The following is a 23,034-nucleotide window of genomic DNA, read 5'->3' as shown; positions in this document are numbered from 1 at the left end:
TGCGCATCCTTCAGTATTCATTTCAGGAATAGCCAAGAATCACATCCGAAAAACCAGAAATCACAGGGTGGGTAGAATACCTGCATGCCTATCTCCAGGCTATACAACTTCACATTTAGAAATACATTAGAGGGACCAGCACGGTAGCCTAGGGGCTGAAGTCCTCCCCTTGCATACACCAGAATCCCATATGGGCACCAGTTTGTATTCAGGCTACTTCAGTTCCCCATCCAGCTCCTAGCTTGTGGCCTGGTAAAGCAGAAGAGGATGACCCAAAACCTTCGGATCCTGGACCCACGTGAGAGACCCGGAGGAAGCTCCAGGCTCCTGACTTCAAATCGGCTTAGCTCCAGTCATTGCAGCCACTTGGGGAGTTAATCACACTATCCAAGAAAAAATGAAATAAATCTTAAAAACAAAAAATAAGGTCTTATTCACAAACTACCCTGGACACTGACAACATGCAATTCAGTCACAAAACATCACTGAACAAAGCCATTTGGGTTTAGCACCGAACTTTTCACCACTTAGTGTCTGTGGATCTTTAGATCGTCTTTACAGAATTTTCACCACCATATGCCTTCCTATTCAAAACCTTGTGAAGAGTATAGAACAAACTTTCTTTCAACTTTCACCCAATGGGTTTTTTTTTTTATCTTTAGCCTACCGTGACCTGAGATTAAGGCAATCTTCTTAACCAACCAGTCCTTCACCCTAAAACCTTTTAGTAGATTTCAGAACACCTAGAATAATATTCCGATTCCTTACCGTGAGGTCTGACCTCTGCCAACCTGTACACACGCATGTCATGCCACTTTCTGGTTCCCTCCACAACCATCAGCGGTGTTCTTTTTCTAATTCCTTAGACTGGGCTTAAGTTTCAGGGTTTTTGACACAGGGTTTTAGTCTACTCTTAGTTCTTCGCTTGGTTATCTTGTTTTCATCTTTTATCTCAGCTGAAACTATGTTTAACTGTCTCATCACAGTTATCTAGCATCTCAACTCCTCATTGTCTCCTTCACAGAATTGGTAACTATCCCATTTCCTAGGTTCTGTGCTTCATTTTTTTTGATGTCTCCTCCACAAACCTGGAAACCACATGTCAGGTGCATGTGTTATAAAGGCATTCTGGAAGCTATAACTAGTGTTGTGGTAACCAACAGGGGCTCCACGACCACACGAGGCACACCCAATCAACAGTTTTTCCACAGAAATAGGGAATTTAAGTACACACGTTATATGGTCTCCTGTACGCACAGACTAACATGGGAATGTTGGTGAACTTGCTTAGAAAGGATTCATCAAGCAAATGTAAATCTAAAATTACTTGACTGAATTTGGGAAATCGACACCTGTACTCTGCAATACTGTAGCCACCAACTACCTGTTGCTACTGTACACTTCAAGTGAGGTTCATCTGAACTGAATTCATTATAAGATGCACAACATTTTATAGGCGGAATATGCAAAAGATGTATCTCGGGATTTATTTTAATCACATTGAAATCTTTTTAACATTTAAAAAAATTAAATTCTACTTTTTCTTATGTTACTAGTAGAAAACTAAAATTACATGTGGCTTGTGCTATATTTCCATTACATAATGCTTGTTTAGAATACTTTCTTATCCCCTCACAATTTGAGTTAATCTGATTTTCATGCTTTTATAGATTTTTTTCAAAAAAAACAAAACTATCCATGATAGTATAAATTTGGGGTAGAAAAATATGGGTTTATTTCTATACCATGTCTAAAATTCTCATTTAACCCCAGAATAGTTTTATATCATGTATTTATTAGGAAAATTTCAAGACTTCACAAACTGACATGCATTGGATTCTCACACAGGAAAAGGTTTTTTTTTTTAAGATTTATTTTTATTGGTAAGTTAGATACACAGCAAGGAACAGATATATAGAGGAAGATCTTCCATCACTGATTCACTCCTCAAGTGGCCACAATGGCCAGAGCTGAACCAATCTGAATCTGGGAGCCTCTTCTGATCTCCCATGTGGGTGCAGGGTCCCAAGGCTTTGGGCCATCCTTGATTGCTTTCCCAGGCCACAAGCTAGGAGCTGGTTAGGAAGCAGAGCTGTTGGGATTAGAACTGCCGCCTATATGGGATCCTGGCGTATGCGAGGTGAGGACTTTAGTCAATAGGCTAGCATGCTTGGCCCAAAATTATTTTTTAAGATCACTTTAGGAGAATTATTTGCCCTTTCATTAGTGGTAACCTTCAAATCCCCTAATTCCATGACCAGAAACATGCTTACAAGCTAAGCCACCATGACCTTCTGCTGTGGAACTGAAATAGTTTTTCAATTGGTTTTCTACCTCCAATACTTATTTTCCCAACCACAGGCAGAGTGATCTTTAGGCTGTATGTTTTTAAGTGCTGCTTTCCTGCTTAGAGTGTGCCTGTAGTATCTCATTAACTGTAGAAACAGTTCAAGTTTTTGTCTCAGGATTCTGCACCTCTGCTCACCCTCTACCCTACTTAACCCTTCTAATCACCCTCTCCCTCACTCCAGAAAAATGGCATGCTTCCCTTGACTTTTGGATTCAGTTTTGTGTGCCAGCACCCTTACCCGCCACTCTCCCTACATGTGGGAAATTCCTGTTTTATCCTCAGTTTAGGATTAAAGAAGGCCAGTGAGTCTGGTGTGTAGGACTCAAGGGGGAAGCCATCTTCTAAGAACATTTTCCTTGTTACTATCCATGGTGGCCATAGAATACAAATACACTCCTTATCTTAGGCATGTGCTAAGTATACCCTAGGAATCTCCCTCTGAGTCTTCACCACTCACACCTGCAATAGGAAACATGTATATATGTAGATATAGCAGCAGGAACTGTATAAAGGAGACTAGCATATTCAAAAACAAAGATCCAGTGCAGTATGCATCTCTGCTCCTGAATAAAAGATGGACCCCCAAAGAAACTGTTCAATATATTTTGACAGTAGGATGCTGGACTTTCTACCATTGTGTGTATCTACAATGCTATGTGACAGTTAAATAGCAGAATGATGGGCTGTGGTTATTGTTGAAGGACTATACTGCTGTAATAATGTTAGGGAAAACAGTGGGAAGAGGGGAAGCGGGGAGGGTGGAAAGAGAAATCCCTGAGCCTATGGAACCACAGAACTGTGTCATGAAAAAAATTTTAAAAAGGAATAATAAAGATGACAACAGGTCTGGATGAAACCTACAAATATCGAAGCACCCTGTGTCCCGCCTTGCTTTAAGCACACCTAAGAAGCCAGACCTTAGGGCAGCTCTTTTGAGGAGGGTCCTATTACCCTACCTACTAAGGGGGAACTGGAGACCAAATAGATTTTATAAATTATGAGATTGATAGCTGGGCTTTTGAGCTCCTACATTTCAATTTCACATATTCCAGTGACTTGTAGACAATACAAGAAACTATTTTAAAAATTGATATTATGAAAATACAGGGGTACTTGTAGCACAACACTTGAGACAACCCCATCCCATATCAGAGTACCTGTTTGAGTCCTAGCCACTGTGCTTCTAGTCTAGCTTCCTGCTAATGTATTTCAAGGCAAAAGATGTTGCCCCAATTCATTCTCACATGGACCATTCTTCTTTTCTCTCCTTGCTTATCTTTAAATTCTCTTTCCAACAATGAGAAACGACTGTTTCTTAAAAATCAGAATGAGTGCTTTCTCTGCTGCTGTGTCCCAAGTACCATGCTCATCACATACAATATATGCTGACTCGCTGGGGAGTTTGCCCCATAATCTCAGTTCTCAAAGGAATTACAGATAAATTTGCTAATGTTGCAAAATATGGATTTCAAAGAGTAGCGTCACAACAACTTATTAGGGCCACAGTATAAGAGAGTGCACTAACAAAGGTCTCATTTAAGTGTTTTCATTCAACTTGGTGAAAAGAAAATGACAGTAATACATCTAAGCCACACAAAGAAGATTCAGGCTTCCCTGAAAAGGATTCAAGTGGCATAAAATGGTTTGTTTCTCCACAGCAATTTACATTTATTAAAATAGATAATAGGCATAATCATTGTCAAAATAGAGCCGCTATCCTGCACAATGTCTTAACACATTCTCGAAGTTCCTGACAAACAGCCACAAAGCCGTGGCAGATTAGACTCTGAGTGAAGGATCACTAATAGCCCAGCAGAGAAACCAATCTCACACTTCTGGGAAGGAAAATAAGACCTGAAAACAGCCTTTGAAGGCAGAGGGTAAAGCACAAAGAGAAAGGTGCTAAAGTGATGCATCAGCGGGAAGGGAGGCGGCGCTCCAACGTGACACACTGCATTAATGATGCTAATTTATGTCTGGATAAGTGTGCGGATGACACGAGGGAAACTTGAAGAGCTCTGTATTATCCTGCAAAGGAGTCCGTCTTGTGTCTCTTGCAAGGGGATGTGCTTCACGCGGGAACTGCTTCACAAAGGCACAGATTATGTACATTCTCTGTCAGTTTCAGAGGAACAGCTCACTTGTCTAAATCTATTCTGTGCCTCTTCCAAGCTATTCTTGGCAGTACAGTGACAGGAGTCTGTTTTGAAAAATAAATTTGGTCACTGTCACCCATTATCCCCATGTTAACATTTTTTTTATGTTTCTTTCTACACCGAGGACAAAAGAGGAAAAAGCCTCCCCCACACACACACACCTTTGTTTTTTATCTTGAAGCTCTGAAAGATGTGTGTTCTATCTACTGCTCAGCTGTGGGAACTCAAGCCACATCATCCAGCTGTCCCTTCCCTGAGCACTCTCACTTTCTACCACATGACAGGGCCCTTGTACCCACGAGTCATCTTCCTATTTCAACATACTAAATCCTTACCATGGCTTTAGGATTTGGTGGTTGTGTAGTTAGCTTTTCCTGTCTGGGTCCACTCATCCACAGTCCCATAGCACTCTTCGTTGAGAGTACTCACACCAGTTGCAATTAAGCATTTATCTTTATCATCCTTTGAGTAATATATTCCTCAGAGAGCCTTGTCACTCCATATTCCTGGTGTCTAGTCCCATGCCCGGCACACAAAAAATATCCAATATCTATCTGTGAATGAGGAAATGGGAAATTATGTTTCCCTGCAACTCCACTATGGCAAATCTTTTCATGGCTATTCCAATTAGCCTCTTCTGGATTCAGGTGATCCTGTCATCTCACACGAGAAATTTGATTGATCACCAAACGAATGAGTATAAAAAATAGCATGGACAGACTTTGTTAGTTTCTAAAAAAACGAGAGTTTTTTTGGAGGGGGGCACATATTTTGTTGAAATGATTATCACATTAATATTGATATAAGGAAGTTAGTTTTCAGGAGAGGATTGGTTATATAAAAGTGGAGTTGATTATAATTGTTGCTTCTAGCTTGCATACAAGCCACCATCCACTGTCCATACTAGGCCAGCCAGGCTACCACAACTTGGACCATGAATCCCCAAAACTCCAATTCAACCTTCTTCCTTCCTAAATGAGCACCTTAGGTATTTGCTACCATGTTGAGAAACTGATTCATACATGCTACTGTAAGTATTCATGTTCTAATCATAGGACCCAGATTCCACACATTAGCTAACACATATTTACTGAGCATATTTATAAGCTGTGTTACAGCATGGGGAGGATGCTGAGCCAATGACACAGGTACTTCTCTATGAGACTGCCAATACACTACAAGTAGATAAGACCTTGTTGACTTGTTAGTGCTAACAAGGAACACAATCATGTTCAGTGTTGGGGACATGGATCTTATTGCTTTGCTGTGACTGTAAATGATTCTGAACTCTCGCTAGGACATTCTGCATTATTCTGGCACTGTGGTACCACACAAATCCCAGTGTTTTGATGAAAGGTTAAAGGATTCCATTTTAGTATCATTGACATCCCATAGCTATTTAAATGTGTTAACTTTCTCACATTATTTGAAGGACTTGATAAACAGTGATAAATTATATATATATATATATAATTTCCCCCAAAGATTTATTTGAAAGAGTGACAAAGAGGGAAAAACAGACAAGTCAGTCTGGTCATTCTCCAAATGGTGGACCAAAGAATAGCTTTACTCAGGTGTTACTGTCACCATTCAAAAATCTCCACTACCAATTTGGATGTACCTCCAGAAGACTAAAGTGCCTTACTCTCTCAGATGCCAACCTCAACAGAGCATGTTTCATGCTTAAATATGTTGTATTTGGTTTTAGTGGTAGCAAATACAACACACTAATGGAGAGCTTGTCAAGTTTGCAAATTGAGTCAGGATTTTCTTGGTAACCATGGTAATTCTTGAGGCCTAGGCTAGTACTAGGAGCAAAATTGGCCCTCCGTTATCGTTCACTAATGTTTGTTGAATGACTGACAGTGCCTTGAGAAAAGCAACCTTTGAAGCAGGTGACTGGAGTGGAGCTGCAGGGACTGGGTCATCCAGAGGCAAGGCACAGGGAAAAGGCACTAAGAATCACATCCTTTCGATCTCCTTTGCCTAAGACAGAAGGACCTGAGAGATGTCAAGAAGCCAGGAGAATCTCAGGGCCCAACAATAGCAGCCCCAAAGCACCCACAAGACTAATCCTGCACCCTTTCTTCCCACATGGAGAGCAATCAGCAGATTGATAAGTTCTGCTTATACTCCTGAACAAATCAACTAATTCCCTTTGTTTTTACCCTAACAATCACTGCTTGATTACAGGTCATTAGTGACCATTAATACATGAATCTGTTTGCACTTCACTGGTATATCAAAATTAGTCTTGTCTTTCACAGTAGCTCAGCCAAGCTTCCAAAGGGAAAAGCCCCGTATCAGGGCCCCAAGTGGACTTAAACAAACGAACAATTAGCTGCAGCAATTGAACTATGATGCAAAAGAATTCATTATTTTGGTTCATTGTTGTTCTGCCTGCCGCAGAACCAGCTATTCACTCTGCAGCAGAGACATGCTCTTTGTGACAAAAGACTGTGTGGCTGCCTCCCTGTAAACATTCTCATTTTCAATGACAGTCATTGCACTGGCCTGCAACACAGACCTGCTTTATGCGATAGCAGCACAAACAATCCAAAACTTCACAACACGTGGTCGATGAGAGCCCAGAAAAACGCAGCAGCACAGTGGAGATTGTCACAGAAGCAGAAGTGACAGGGGAAGGGTCTGGTAAAGAAGAGGAAGCACAGTAGGAAACATGTATACACAGGTCCACTGGGAAATCTAGACTTTCAGAAAGTCTACGTTGTTGGGCTTTGGATTATTCGTATTAGGAGCCAAGATTCTTGAAAAAAAAATTGATCATTGCCAAGCCTCCATTTCATTTTGTGCTGAGCAGTCACAAAGGGCATAAAGTGATTAACAGATTAACGATCTCAGAAACATCAGAGCACTTTCTGACAGTGTTTGCCACTTGGGAGCAACTCCATGGCCCATCTCCCCCAGTGTTCTGTTGCTTCAAAAAATATGCTGCCCGAGGACTGACACTCTTGACATACACTAACATGCCAAGGCCACAGAATTAGAGGAGCTGCTAACGAGGTTGATACCAGCAGCTCATATTGTGCGTGACTGTATTCGGTTTGGATCCTGCAATAGGTCCTTGTGCACAATCATGGTACAGAGCACCTTATAAAGTCCTTTTCATGTTTTCCCATCAGCCATACTAAAAAGTCACCTTATGAAGAGCATCAATATTTGGGTTCCATAATCCAATCTTGGCCAATGTTAGCCTTTCTCCTCACTGGGAAGGCGATCTAGAGCCAGTTTTGTATAACCTAATCCCCACTTTCTCATCTTGTAATAATACCTACCTCAAAATAATCGAAAAATCAGTAGGTAGCCAGTCATGTGAAGTGCTCAGTGTATTCGTTAGTGCATAAGTGCTTAATCACTACCGACTCCTAGAGTTTCCTGTTCTTCACCAGCACCAGCAGCCACTGTCACTACCATTATCACCATGCCCATAAAAAGAAAACTGAATGGCTAAGACAGGCTCTTTTCTGTAGCTATCAAACTACTAAGTAACTGAAGTGGAACTAGCCTACACTTCTGATCTTGGCCATCTCTGCCTGGGACATTGGTCATTGCTTCTCCCTTCATTTGAATTCCTCCTCCTTGCCCTTCCACTCTTCCCTTAGCCATCATGTTGAGCTTTCCTCTGAGCCTATTCAGTAATTTTAAAATCCTTTGTCTTCCCATTACAGGTATTCTCATCCTACACTGTAATGGCCTGTTGTCCTCTCTCTGTTCACTAATGGAGTCTGGGTTCCTTAGCAGAGCAGAAGAGGTCTAAGAACATGCCTTGGCATTCCCAGTGCAATACAGCATCAGACACATAATACTCCATAAATACTTCATAAATGAAACAACCAGTGTCAGACTTTACTCACAGCAATCTGATCCCACATATTAAAGTATGATTTCTTATCGGGTTACATTTTGCAAAGTCACATATAGCCACATGTGGTTTCATGTCCATACTGCTATTAAATGATCCCATTAGACATTCAAGGCAATCTTAACCAAACTGTCATAGTTCTGTTTCTGAAGAAAGCAACTGAACTTGTGAAAAGTGATGCCTTGAAGTGACTCACTCTGGGGAACACCTCCCTCATTTTGCGGCTTACACTTACTGACATATCAAGGCTTGGTTACTATCCCTTTAGCATTTTGAAATGGATACTGTCTCTGTACTTCGAAAGGGTATTTTAGAAACATTTGGATTTGATGAGGCTCAGTAAAAAGCAGGTGTTATCCTTATCATTCTTCTACATGTCAAGCTCCTATAATTCTGGTTCTGAACTTTATTTGCAGAATTTTGCGCTTTTGAAATTTTAAGTCTGACATGACACAGATCAGTAAAGTATGTCCAAGTAAAATGCTTTGATATCCTCTCGTGGAGGAGAAACAAGGGGACAGAAATTGGGCGCTCCAGGCAAACCCATCCAAGATCTATCCAGTTTCATGACAGCAATTCATTAAGGGCAAACCAAATGAAATCCAAAACTTTAAAAATTATGGGGGAATGCATTGAAAATGTTATTTTGAAATTACCAAAGATGCAAATGCTTTATTATAATGGGCCAAACAGGGAGAAAAAGGAAACTTTGTACAGCTCTGAAGAATCTGTATTCCGTTCCACATGACAGATACCACAAAGATGCTATTGAAAAGCAAATCCTGATCCAAATTTACATAGAAAAAGAAGCGCATTAAGCACTATTGTTACTTGGGTGCCTGCGATAACCACACCCTCTCTCTCTTTTTTAAGAAACAGTGGGGTGAGCATTGTGACACAGAGTTTAGGTTACTGTTTTGGACATCCATATTCCATTTGAAGTGCCTGTTGCAGTGCTGTTAGCTCTGCTTTCTACCCAATGCCTGCTGGGTGCATCCTGGGAGGCAGTGGATGACCCCTCAGGTGCTTCAGTCCTGTTACTCATGTGCCTCACTCAGCTGAAGCTTCAGGTTCCAAGCTCCGGCCTGAGTCGGCCCTGGCTCTGACCAGCATTTGGGGGAGTCAACCAGAAGATGGAAGATCACTGTCTGATTCTCTCCCTGTCTCTTGCTCTCTGCCTGTCTTTCAATAAGAGGAACATAAAAAATACGTAAAATTGCAATATGGGGCCAGCATAGCAATAAGCTCTGCATGCAATGCCAGCATCTCATCTAAGTGTGGGTTCCAGTCCCAGAGGATCCATTTCTGACCCAGCTCCCTGCTAATGCACTGATGAGAGGCAGAGGATGGGGCCAAGTGCTTGGGTTCCTGAACACATATGGCAGATTCTTATAGAGTTCCCAGCTTGACCCTGTCTGGCATGTTGTGGCCATTTGGGCAGCAAATTCACGCATAAAAGATATTCTTTCTCTCTGCTTTCCAAATAAAGTTTTTAAAAACTAATATCAGCATACACTATGATGGGTCCTATATAGATGTATAAAGCTGGGGTTACATAGTTCCCTCAGGACCCCATATCTGTGTGCTGATGGGGTGTGCTGATAGATAACATACACAATCAGTCAAGTACACAGATACAATGGGAACTTCCAAAAGTTCACAGGAAAATGATTTGATTTGGCTGCAAAAAAATAAATGCTGACATCCATGCACATAAAAGATCTTTGAAAGTGCACATAAAACATGTCTTACTTAAAACACTGTGCCTGGATATCAGGCTCATCAACATTTTAAAATAAAAGTAAACTTTTTAATTCCATTTTTTCCATGAACATCTTGAAGTCTTCCCCATACATATACATGCACACACACGCGTACCTACATCTGCTTTGTTTTCTTTCCTTTTGTTCTTTGACTTCCTTTTCAATTTCCTGCGCCCTATGATAAATATTTAGTTGGAAGCTTTTCTTTCCATATTCCTTTTCTTTTCCTGAGAGCTTTTCTCTTCTGAAACACTTTATTCTTTGATCCGTCTCAGAGTTCACATCGAACTCTGTCACAAACTCCACCTCCTGGGACGATCTCAGATGACTGTTTTTCTTAAATCCAAATACAGCTCTTTTCTACTAAATTTAGTTTTCCCGAACTCAGAAACACAGCCAAGTGTGGAGGCTAGAAAGCCAAGCAGCCACACTACACCTGGTTTCAAGAAATGGGGAAAGAAAAAGGCATCTCGCACTGCCTCCTTTCAATCAAGTGGATTAGTGAGAGGGTTCCCGTGTATTTAACACAGGTGAGCCATTGTGCTTGTATTCAACAGTGATCGCTAAATTTACTTCTTCATTTGAAATTGTCCAGGGTTTAAGATCTTTCATTTTTTATTATACTCAAAGTGTCCAAATTGTGTCTTTTTTTGGACTCCTAACTCCAGGCCCCTTTTTTGGTTCAAGCTGTTAACACTCACATATCTGCCACATTCACTAACTTATTGAATCCTCCAGTAACAATAAAGCAATATTTTGTTTGGCTAACACTCTCCTGGTAATTGTCCCCATGTATATGTAGCCAAAATGTATTCATGGTTCAAAAAACAGTTAGTCAAACTATACTTCGTATGCGTAATAGCTTCTAACATGAATTCACTTGTTTGAGACCCACAGAACAGCTATTAAGCAAAGAGACGAATTCAGCACTTCTATATTGCTACTTTATCAAGAAAAGTAGGTATAAATAACACCAATACCTGTACTTCCATAGGTGTTTTCATCTGGATAATTCATGCTTCATTATTGTATCACTATGCTCTGTCTTGGGTTCTCTCTTGGCTCCTATGACAAACATGGGGTTCAGCTCCAGTCTCCCGCAGGTCACATTAACACAGTCCCGCCTGTGCCCCCCTACTGTCTCTTTTGTAAAGAAGGCTCCTGACCTGTCAAAATCCAGGGCCTTGAGGTGACACCATCAATCGGGCTTCAGCTCCTTCAGCGGTGGCCGTGGGCTGGCTGGCTGGCTGCCTGTGAGAGTGGAGGTGAGCTGTGGGCCTCCCAGCATGCCTCTGTCTCAGCCAGCAAGACTTTGAGGAATCAAACTCTTAAGCCCCAGCCCAGGTCTATCCTATCAGAAGCTCTGAGGGTGAAGCCAAGACCATGGTATTGAACTAGCACCAGGTGATTCTAATAATGCGCATGAAGGCTTAACAACAAGTACTGTGGGGCCAGAGGAGGGGTCTTCCTAAGGCTAAAGCTGTCCTCTTGTCCACATGGGACAGGGGAGTCCAGGCAGGACATGAAGCAGTGGGGATACGGCTCTGCACTGCAGAGCTGGGGACAACAGGTGCAGCTGGAGAGATTTTCTGACCCTCAGAAACTTCCACGCAGCTGGAATGATTCAGAAGCGGGAGCAGGTGATCTCACTGATCACGAGAAACAGCCCCTCTTCTCTGAAAGCATTCAGAGGCATGCTATGAATATTGAAGGAGAAAGGCTAAAAATAAAGATGCAAGATTTAAAAGAGAAAACAAAATTAGACCTTAATGGGAAGCTTCAATATACCGCTAATAGGGAAAGAGAGGTTTAGAATTAATCTCTTATTAATTTTTTAATATCTTAAAGCTATTGTCTTTAAAAAAACCTGTCCAACTGATGGTGCATAAAGTAGATAATGGATTTTAGTTTTTATTTCATATTCAGAAAAGGACCAGAGTTGGCCAGACTTAAAAAAATAAAAAATATTCCAGACCCAGTGCCGTAGCCTAGCAGCTAAAGTCCTCGCCTTAAACACACCAGGGTCCACTATGGCCGCTGGTTCTAATCCCGGCAGCCCTGCTTCCCATCCAACTCCCTGCTTGTGACTTGGGAAAGCAGTCGAGGATGGCCCAAAGCCTTGGGACTCTGTGCCCTTCTGGGAGACCTGGAGGAGACTCCAGGCTCCTGGTTTCGGATTGGCTTCGTTTGGGCTGTTGCAGCAAATTAGAGAGTGACTCAACAGACAGAATATCTTCCTTCTCTGTCTTTCCTCCTCTATATATCTGACTTTGCAAAAATAAATAAATAAATCTTTTAAAAAATTCCAACCCAAGATATTGTATTTATTAAAGAGGATAAAATCACCAGTAGCCAGAACTGACACTGGATTAAAGTTGGAGTATTAATTTATTTTGATTTTTGTAATTCTTTGTACTTTGTAATTCTTTGTACTTTGTAATGGGATAGTATACTTTGGAACATATAGATGATTGTACTAACACTAATGAAACTATACCCCAACCTTATTTTGCAATTACTATGTACCATTTGCCTGGGTCTGACCTGAGCACATCAGATGTACTTTCATATTTAATATTCACAACAGCCTTATAAAGTTGGGCACTGTCATCTTCATTTTATGCATGAGACTCCTGGGCATAAAGAGCTTAAAAAACTTGCCCGAGGGCACAGCATCACCAAGCAGTACAGCCCAAATATAACCCTATTCAACTCCAGTGTCTGTGTTCTTAACTAAATCAGGGTATTGTTTAGTATAATCATAAACCATAAAAGTATATATGGTCCAGGACAAATCAGATTTGTGACCGCTTCAATCTTCCAGAAATACTAAAAGCAACCGAACTACTTATTGACTATTCAATCTGTGTCATTTTAACCAGATAGCGTACAATGTATTTTCTTATGAAAATATTTTAAGAGTTTTTATTTGAAAACCAGAGAGAGAGAAACCCATTCTATGTCTACTGGTTCACATCCCAAACACTCCCAGTAGGCAGGAGGGCTGGAAACAGCCTTTCTTTTTACTTGTACTGCATGGCATATACTTGTGAGTGACATTTTTGGGTAAAGTATGCAGTCGTGAAATAGAATGAAATTCACTCTTTTTTTTCCATTTTTTATCATCACCCAATCCTGTTTGGCGAGGGTTCATTAATCCCCGAATTTTCCCTCTGTCAGGGAACATGGCTAGAAAACTCTCGCATTTGGGAAGTATAATGTGGAATGTGCTTGGGAATGAGACATATTCTACATCCAAGTTGCTGCATCCCGAGAACTATGTAGTAGGAATGCAGGTGGCCAACACTTTGCAGAGGTCATCAGCAAGAAGGCGCACTTTGCCCCGAGACTGAGATTTGATCCTCCTAGACAATTTCATCTTACAACACAATTTATTTACCACTTGAGCATCATGAGAAGAGCTCTGGTTTAGGAATCACTCTCTGAGCCCCGACTTGTCTCCACCACAAACTAGGTTTGTGATCATAGGCAAGTCAATGAATTCCTTTGGGTCTCAGTTTCCTAAATGAGGAAATGAGAAAAAAATACAACATATTTCTTTATGCTTGCTGTACATATAACAGAGTTTTGAGAAAACTTTTCAGAAATATAAAATTCCTTTATAAGATGGCATCTGGAAATTTGCCTGTCATTCTGTAACATAGCCACCTGTGTAGCCAAACTGTTTTACTGACAGACTAATTTCAAAAGTCAAAGCTGAAAGAATAGTTTCAGCATCTGAAGAACTACTTACTTAGTTGTTTTGATGGTTAAGGAAGATTCATTTCTAACAACTTGTTTCCCTGTAAGTTTGAAAAATCCTGGTTTCTGTTTGCATTTCTCATGAGATAACATGAGAAACCTTTCTGGGAAAGCAAGCAGGAATATTGCCAAAAGACCAGGTCCATGAACAGGACACACTCTCCGTAGCTCAATACGGAAGGCTCAGCACATTTTGCCAGATGCTTTTGGACTGCTATCAGATTTCAAGATGCCAAGCTGTTCTCCCCTGCTTGTCTACGTCAGAGTGCATGCAGAGTAGGACAGCAGTGAAAGGAGGCTGTGTAAAAGACATTTTTACAAAAGGAGACAAAAATAAGTCCCATTGGGAGTTCACATTGGAGAGACGCAGAAATATTAACTGTCTTTACACCATATTAGAGGGATTCAACCAAGACACTCAAGAACAAGGACATAAAAATCAAAGAAACAGGATCCCACGCAATCACTCAAGTGGCTAATCCTCTACCTCCAAATGCTGACATGCCATATGTATGCTGGTTTGTGTTCCAGTGGCTCTGTTTCCCATCCAGCTCCTTGCTTGTGGCCTGGGAAAGCATGGAGGATGGCCCAAGGCCTTGAGACCCTGCACCCATGTGGGAGACCCACAAGAAGTTTCTGGCTCCTGGCTTTTGTCTATAGAATGGCTCAACTCTAGCCATTGTGGCCATTTGGGGAATGAAACAGTGGATGGAAGATCTTCCCCTTTCCATCTCTCTGTAAATCTGCCTGCTGGCATTGTAGCACAGCAAGTGAAGCAGCTATCTGGGACATTCCAGGAATGCTGGTTCAAACCCCAACTTCTCTGCTTTAAAAATAAATAATAAAATGAAATAAAAATTAAAGAGAAATTTCTCTGCTGACTTTACCTTTATCTTAGACCATGATTCTCTTAAAGTTATCTGGCAGATTAAAATGGCTTTGTAATAGGACATCATCATCTTGCTGTCCTATTGTGATTTTTAAAATAGTTTGAGGGTCAAAAGCTCTACGTATCCTTGGACCTGTTCTTGGAAAAGGATATCTATTCTTTTTTTTTTTTTTTAAGATTTATTTTATTTTCATTACAAAGTCAGATATACTGAGAGGAGGAGAGATAGAGAGGAAGTGGAGCTGCCGGGACTAGAACCAGTAGCCACATGGGATCAAGGCAAGGACCCTAGCCACTAGGCCACGCTGCCGAGCCCAAGGATATCTATTCTTTCAAGTCACTAGTTGTCAGTCTAAAAAATGGATTGCTAGATTAATCACTCCATCTCTGTAGATCATCTTATTAGGCTTATTTTTCAATTATGTCAAAAAGAGGGGGCACGCTTTGCTTTGGAAATCAAGTAAGCAAACCAAGCCTTTTTGGACTTAGAATAAATCCTAGTTTCTGAAGCCAAGATCATCTCGAAAGTGCATGGTGGTATTCTCCCATCTCTGCTTCATGCATCAAGTGTACCTAAGCTCTGTCACTAACAGGCAGGGTACAATGCAGTGCACTCGACCAGCTTCCTCCTGGTACTGATTTCTCCAGTTGGTCTGGTTGTCACTAACCCGCTGATTAAACATCTGAAGACTAGCTTTGGCAACACAAGCCAGAAATTCCTTCAGGGTAATTAAAACTACCTTCTGTGTCAATAAACACCCACTATGATCCCTCATACGCACAGGGACTGGCTCTGATCCACTGGCTCCAGACCTGTTTTTGGTTTTGTCTTCAAGAAGAGTATTCCATTGTTGCAACTGATTTTTGTCAGTACATCCAGACCCTTGCCCAGGCCTTACGAGAAGACTGATTGAGGCCAGAGAGATCTTCTTAACTTCCTGGTGTCAGCCAATATACAAGGGCTAAAGGGAACCCAAGGCCAAACTCACCGGCAAAGCTCCTTTACTCAGCCCTTCAGAAAAGAGACCTTAAAAAAGATTCTTCCTGTAGGCTTTGACAGCCACTACAGTCCAAGTTTTCACTACTCTTTCAGGGTCTAAGCTTACCTTTATTCAAAGAACGACTTAAGTGTCTTCAAAGTCAAGGGGAGAACTGACATGAATACCTGCATACTTGCTACACTGATACCCAGAGACTGGCTCTTTTGCACCAAATAGACACTTCATGATTTTTCACAGTGAAAGGTTTATTATTTGTACTGTGTAAATATTTATACATAAATTGTTACACATGATAGAAAATATGGAAATCACTGGAAGATTCCTTACAATTCAATCAACCTAGATACCTATCACTAGCATTTTGGCAGCCAACCTGTTTATGAAATGGTTTATGTATACACATACAATTAAATGAGAGGAATCATACAATCAGAGGGATTTTCAAAAAGATCATGGAAAATGGGCTTGGCAGCGTGGCCTAGTGGCTAAGGTCCTTGCCTTGATCCCATATGGCCGCTGGTTCTAATCCCGGCAGCTCCACTTCCTCTCTGTCTCTCCTCCTCTCAGTATATCTGACTTTGTAATGAAAATAAAATAAATCTTTAAAAAAAAAAAAGATCATGGAAAATGCATTTTATGAAAAATTACACCTGAATTCAGGATTTTTTGGACCAAAATAAAATTATCTTTAAATATCATTTTCCAAGAACATTTTTGAGGCCCTATCACAAATCCCCTTTTTATCATTCATTTCACGTTTATCTTTCTTTAAAGTGTAGGCTGTTTTGTTTTTTGCTTTTCTTCCCTCTCACAACCAATGTTAATGATACTTTTATGTATTTCTTATTGATCCTATCATATACCAACTCATAGGAGTGAGATTTCAATTGCTCAATAAATACTTGCAGAATGGCTAAAATGGAAAATGAAGGAACAAGCGCATAAAACTGAGTAGATGGGCCCGGTGGCATGGCCTAGCGGCTTAAGTCCTCGCCTTGAACGCCCCGGGATCCCTTATGGGTGCTGGTTCTGATCCCGGCAGCTCCACTTCCCATCCAGCTCCCTGCTTGTGGCCTGGGAGGGCAGTCAAGGACGGCCCAAAGCTTTGGGGCCCTGCATCCATGTGGGAGACCCGGAGGAGGTTCCTGGTTCCCGCCATCGGATTGGCGCGCACCAGCCGTTGCGGCTCACTTGGGGGGTGGGTCATCGGACGGAAGATCTTCCTCTCTGTCTCTCCTCCTCTCTGTATATCTGACTTTGTAATAAAGTGAATAAATCTTAAAAAAAAACAAAACAAAAAACTGAGTAGATGAAGGGATAAATACAGGATATGCTCTCAACTGGCTGGTGCAATCTTCAGTGATGGCAAAAGCCACATAGCATGTATTTTGACATCTCCTCCAAATCCTTAAACTTTAGTGGGTGCCGATGAACCTGGCTATGATATTTAGAAAGATCTACAAATTTAAACTTCTGAGTAAAGAATATGTAGCCGATTGCTATCTGAACTATAGAGCACTTACTGATCTACCGTCTCTCTTATAATCAATTAAAAACCATTTACTCGGCCTGGCATGGTAGCCTAGCGGCTAAAGTCCTTGCCTTGCACTCACCAGGATTCCATATGGGCACCAGTTCTAATCCCTGTGGCCCCACTTCCCATCCAGCTCCCTGCTTGTGCCCTGGGAAAGCAGTTGAGGACGGCCCAAAGCTTTGGGACCCTGCACCAATGTGGGAGACTTGGAGGAGGCTTCGGGCTCCTGGCTTTGGGTAGCTGCAGTTCTAGCTGTTACGGCTGCTTGGGGAGTGAATCAACTCAAGAAAGATCTTCTTCTCTGTCTCTCCTCCTCTTTGTATATCTGACTTTCCAGTAGAAAAAACAAAAATAAATCTTAAAAGATAAAAACATTTACTAAGGAAATACATGCCATGAACCACACCGTGTTCTATAAGGTAAAGAAACAAAACAGGAAGTCACATGTTTCCATGACCGTATAGTCAGGAAAGTGATATAAAGTGTTTGCCTTACTTGGACTTTGTTTTCACATTCATGAAATGGTGATAATACTTCTACTTCCCATAGGATTGTTATACTGAGTGAGAGCTTGGAAAATTCAGAGCAAAACGCATGAAAAAAATGTGAATCAGAAACATGTCTTGCTGGTGACAGGAACAGCTGGGAGAGTGGAGACACAGTGTAGCCAGTCTTCATGATTTGAGTTAGCAGAGACTCAGAAGAGCAAAGAACATGCAGGAAATATTGAGATTCATAAGCATGGCAAGCAGCTGTGAATAGACTAATCTGCTTAAAGGGTCAAACAAAAGTGAAATTTTGTGTCCTTTTCATCACGTGACAATGTTTAGATCAAGGCCTTCCAGGAGTCACCCCAACGTAACTCACTCATCTAATAACTGGACAAAGGAAGTGGGCTTGTATAATGGACTGAAATCCAAATTTTTAAGACTTGTAGGAAAGGATTTTGATGGGACAGTTTCCATTTCAAGCTGTGCTGCAGCAGCTTCAGGACTGAGTAGGTAAGTTGGCAGCTGAAGCACACCACCATCATCAGGTACTCCCATGCATTTAACCAGAGCACTCAGCCCGGTGGCACTGAGGCAACTTGTTCTCAGATGGAATGCACCCAAAGCTTTCCCTCTAAGGTCTTGTTAAGTGACCAGAGGATTTTGACTTCCAAAGCACATTATGACAGTTTCATCCAGACTGGGTGCTACAATAATCATACATAACAAGAACGAATGGGAAGGGGGATTATAATTTAGTCTTTGAAGATAAGCCATCCAGCACTGAGCTGTCCCCGTCTCTTCTGTTAGCCTGAGTCCAGGGGCAGCTCTCTTTCCTCTGTCCCCATGGATCTGTGCAACCCTAATCAACATGGCTGCATACCATCCCACCTAACCTTGCCTCCAGGACAAGAAAGGAAGGGGATGAAAAGTCAACTTTAACATCACACGCTCAAAATGCCACTGAAACTTGGCGTTTGCAGAAGATGTTTAACACTTTCAGTTCTTAAAAGGGGAAACTGGTCACTAAGCAACACAAGTATCCATTCCCTTCTTTCCTTCCTTTCTCCTTTCAAGGACTTTGTTTGAATGCATAACCATATCTAACACATAATTTTAATTAATGCTAGTCTTGGGGCTGGCCCTGTGGTATGGTGGGAAGAACCACTGTCTACAGTGCTGGCATCCCAGATGAGTACTGGTTTGATTCCTGGCTGCTCTGTTTCCAATCCAGCTCTCTGTTAATAACCTGAGAACACAACAGAAGATGCCTCAAGCATTTGGGTCCCTGCACCTGGCCATTGCAGCCATTTGGTGAAATCAGAGAAGTAAAGATCTCTGTATAATCCTGTCTTTCAAATAAGTAAATAAACCAAAAAATATCTCAAAGAGTTTAGTCATCTTCTTTAAAACCTCAAGATGTCAAGCTATTTCAGAGGGGGGAAATGCCCCAAACACATTGAGATTTCAAGCTGATTCCTGACTGTAATCCCCAAAGATTGCTGAAATAGAGTTGATCAATATGCTTTGAAGTTAGACAAATACTCAACAAAATTGTAACCTCCATAACAACTGATACGATTTCTACTTTGAATTAAATACTATGACAAATTTGGGAAGAAAGTAATCTGGAAATTGCAAGCCAATGACAGTACAATCTCGTTTTCTAGGATTTGCCTGGGTTCAAGTTGTACTCAACTATGCATCATATTAATAACCACAACAAAAAGAGGCTAGCTCATTAGATAACTACACCAGTTGTTATACTGGGTTACTCGTTCTTTGAAGTTACCTACTTACTAGTCTGAAGGAAATGTACATTTCTAGGTTACCAGGTTCCATACACTCCTCTACAAATTATGATCAGAAACTGAAATTAATATTGTTTAACACAGGTGGGCAACTGAGTCCAAGGGGAGACCAAGGTGCAACTATCTACCTATACACTTCTTTCTCTGTGTTGCACCTTGGTCTCTCTGCCTTTCAAAGTAACAACAAACCTTATCAAATATTTTTTAATAAAAGATTTCTTATTATTTTTATTGGAAGATCAGATTTATAGAGACAGAGGGGAAGATCCTTTGTCCACTGTTTCACTTCCCAAGTGTCTGCAATGGCTGGAGCTGAGCTGATCTGAAGCCAGGAGCCAGGAATTTCTTTCCAGGTCTCCTATGTGGGTGCAGGGTCCCAAGGCTTTGGCTCACCCTTGACTGCTTTCTGAGGTCACAAGCAGGGAGCTGGATGGGACATGGAGTAGCTGGGATAAGAAACTGCATGCATATGGGATTCTGGCGCATGCAAGGCAAGGACTTTAGCCACTAGGCTACCACACTGGGCCCTCAGGTCTTTAAAAATTGTCTATAATGATTATGTCTGAAGCTAAACATAATTTTTTCTTTTTTAAACTTTTGTTCAAAATCTGAATTTTCATCAAGGAGTGTTATTTTCTTTTCTTTTAGCATGTTTTCCTACATATTTACATTTGGTGAGATTAATGTCCTACAGTTGAGTTTTTTTTATGTGTATCTTCCAAGTGAGTGCAAGTGTAGGAGAGAAGCGATTGCATCTGAGTTTCAAACAGAAAACCTAGTGCTTCAAGCAAAACACCCAATATACGGTAGATATTAGTTAATATTTTTAAAAATACTACTAAATGTCAGTTGGATAAAATGTCTGTTTAGACTAGTAATTCTAACATCGAAGATCTGCTAATATTTTTTAACTCTGGCTCATTTGCTCCAACAACATCCTAGTTTCCTGTTTACTTTGCCTCCTAGGATCATAGAAGACTTCCTTGTCAAGTGTGGACAAGCCCGGGCTGCTCCTCGCCACCTGCCAGTACTTTCGTGCCCTTCCCCTCCACAACCAGACCTTTGTTGGCCAGTTAAGCTTCCCTCCAGCACTTCCGCAGTCACTCCACTGGAAAAAAAATCAATATTCTGCAAACTCCTGTTGAGTTTGCAGTACTTTGTAAGGACTCATCAAAATCTCATCCGTAGGCCAGTGCTCGGTTTTATAAACTTGAAATCCGTATTACACGGCTACGCTCGCATGTTTCACTGAGAAAATCAAGTAGTAGGGAAAGAGGCTGAATGGGTAGTAAACCCTAACATGGGTACAGTATAGGCCTTTGCAGTAAAAGCTTACTACATCCTATTCCAGAACATCTACATGTGAAGGCATCTCGAAAACTTCATGGAAAAAATGATATTAAAAGATGTTAATCTTGATACAAAAAGTATTGAAATTCATTGCATATTTTTTTCGTAATACACATTTCCCATGATTTTTTTTTTTAGATGTATTATTTGAAAGGTAGAGTTGGAGGGCGGGGGAGAGGGAGAAAGGAGAGAGACAGAGATCTTCCATTCTCTGGTTTACAACCCAAATTGGTGAAACCACCAGAGCTGGGTCAGGTCCAAACAAGGATCCAGGGGCTTCTTTTGAATTTCCCAGGTAGGGCTCAGGTGCTCAAGAACTTGGGCCACCTTCTGATGCCTTCCCAGGTACATTTACAGGAAGATGGATCAGAAATGGAGCCGCCAGGGCTTGAATTAGTGTCAATATGAGTTGTCAGTACTGCAGGAGGTGATTTTACATGCTATGCCACAGTGCTGACCCCTTTCAAGAACTTTCTGAAGACTCCTCACAGATAAGAAAATGTGTACATGTGTATCTATTTATCTGAAAAACATAAAATTAAATCCTTTTGACAACGCTCAGAAGTATGTACAGTTAGGGCAAGTGTTCAGTCTGACAGTGAAAATGCCTGTTAAGGAATGGTATCTCCCATTAGAGCGTCTGATGTCAACTGGCTCCGCCTTCCCGCCACCACTGACCTTAAGGGGCTGTTGGTGATAGGTCAAGTACTTAGGCTTCTGCCATCCACATAGGAGATGTGGATCTTGGCCGCTGTCCTACCCAGCCCTGAGTATTTTGGTCATTTGGGAAGTGAATTAACAGAAGAGTTCACATTCTCATACTTTCTTTCCCTCCTTCGATCTCTCTGCTTGTCTCCTGCCTCTCAAATAAATAAGTGAAAAATAAAATGGACAAAACTATTTATGGGGCCAGCACTGTGGTATATGAGGTAAAGCTGCGATCTGGGGTACTGTCATCTCATATGGGCGCTGGTTCAAATCCAGCTGTTCACTTCAGCTCCAGCTCCCTGCTAATTTGTCTGGGAAAGTAACAGAAGATGGCCCAATTTCTTGGGCCCCTGCACATGTGGGATACTCAAAAGAAGCTCCTGGACACTTGCTTTGCCTGGCCCTAATCTTGTAGCCATTTGGGGAGTGAACCAGAGAATGGAAGAGACTGGAAGATCAATCAATCAATCTCTCTCTCTCTTTCTCTCTCTCTCTCTCCCGCTCTGCCTTTCAAATAAATCCTTTTTAAGAAACTATGCACGAGCAAAGCTGACACAAGTGGCACTTTCTGGTCTTCACCATGGTTTATCTAACTCCTAGTAGAATGTGGCACACAGCTTTCAGTGCACATTAGTTCAGGGAATGTGAGAAGGAGAACTGGATTTCCAGCTCACTGATAATAAATGTGAGGCTTAGAGAATTTGTTTAATCTATCTAATATCCATGAGCAGACTCAGGACTTAGTCACAAACTATATGTCTGTCATAATATATTTTGACATAATGTTTTGTATAATATATCACATAGATTACATCATAGTATTTATCCAATTCTTAGTGTATTGTAAGAGTTCAATATCTGGTGATTCTTCTTCCTCACCATAATTATAGCAAATGGTCTTTTAGCAGATATCTAAACTTACTCACTGAAAGAAAAAGTACTTTCTATTCTCTCTGTACAACAGATCTATAGCATGTTTTGCAATTGTTCAGCTAACTTATTAGGACGACTTCTGGTGTGTAGGTACATTTTTGCTTCTGGTTGAATTTCATGCTCATTAAATTGATTTTACTTATTCCCAATTATGTGGGCGCTTTTTCTACTCTTCATTAAATTAAATATCATGAAAGGTTATAAAAAGCAAGGGATTACTTCATCTGAAAAAACTGGTTAAAGTTTTCAAAAGACAGAAACAAGAATCAAATAAAATGTAGAGGAGACAAAACTGGAGAATGGTCATAAAAATCTAGGATATTGTAGTAAGACTGCTGATGAATTATGTACTCATTCAACCTCAAGGAAACTATCATCGGGTATAGTCTTTGTCAATTTTTTTCAT

General features: G+C 41.0%; 1 protein-coding gene across 18 annotated transcripts in view; it reads right to left on the bottom strand.

Annotated features, from left to right (window-relative positions):
- The window catches only part of PPP2R2B (protein phosphatase 2 regulatory subunit Bbeta), a 299,602-nt gene that overhangs the window by 224,071 nt on the left and 52,497 nt on the right, over positions 1 to 23,034 (bottom strand). For 4 of the 18 annotated variants that reach the window (XM_058677677.1, XM_012927427.2, XM_058677680.1 and 1 more), the window contains one exon: positions 11,133 to 11,217. The exons of 7 other annotated variants lie outside the window; for them this stretch is intronic. In XM_058677677.1, the coding sequence (XP_058533660.1) occupies positions 11,133 to 11,169 (37 nt within the window). In that variant the 5' untranslated portion in view covers positions 11,170 to 11,217. Of the gene's footprint in view, positions 1 to 11,132; positions 11,218 to 11,318; positions 11,336 to 13,552; positions 13,675 to 23,034 lie in introns of those variants that run through there. 7 more of the 18 variants (XM_058677678.1, XM_058677679.1, XM_058677681.1 and 4 more) reach the window with 3 other exon arrangements.

Source organism: Ochotona princeps, chromosome 19 (genome assembly GCF_030435755.1).
Source record: "Ochotona princeps isolate mOchPri1 chromosome 19, mOchPri1.hap1, whole genome shotgun sequence".
Lineage (NCBI taxonomy): Eukaryota > Metazoa > Chordata > Mammalia > Lagomorpha > Ochotonidae > Ochotona > Ochotona princeps.
The sequence above is the reverse complement of the archived record's forward strand: the minus strand, read 5'-3'. Positions and strand labels throughout refer to the sequence as shown.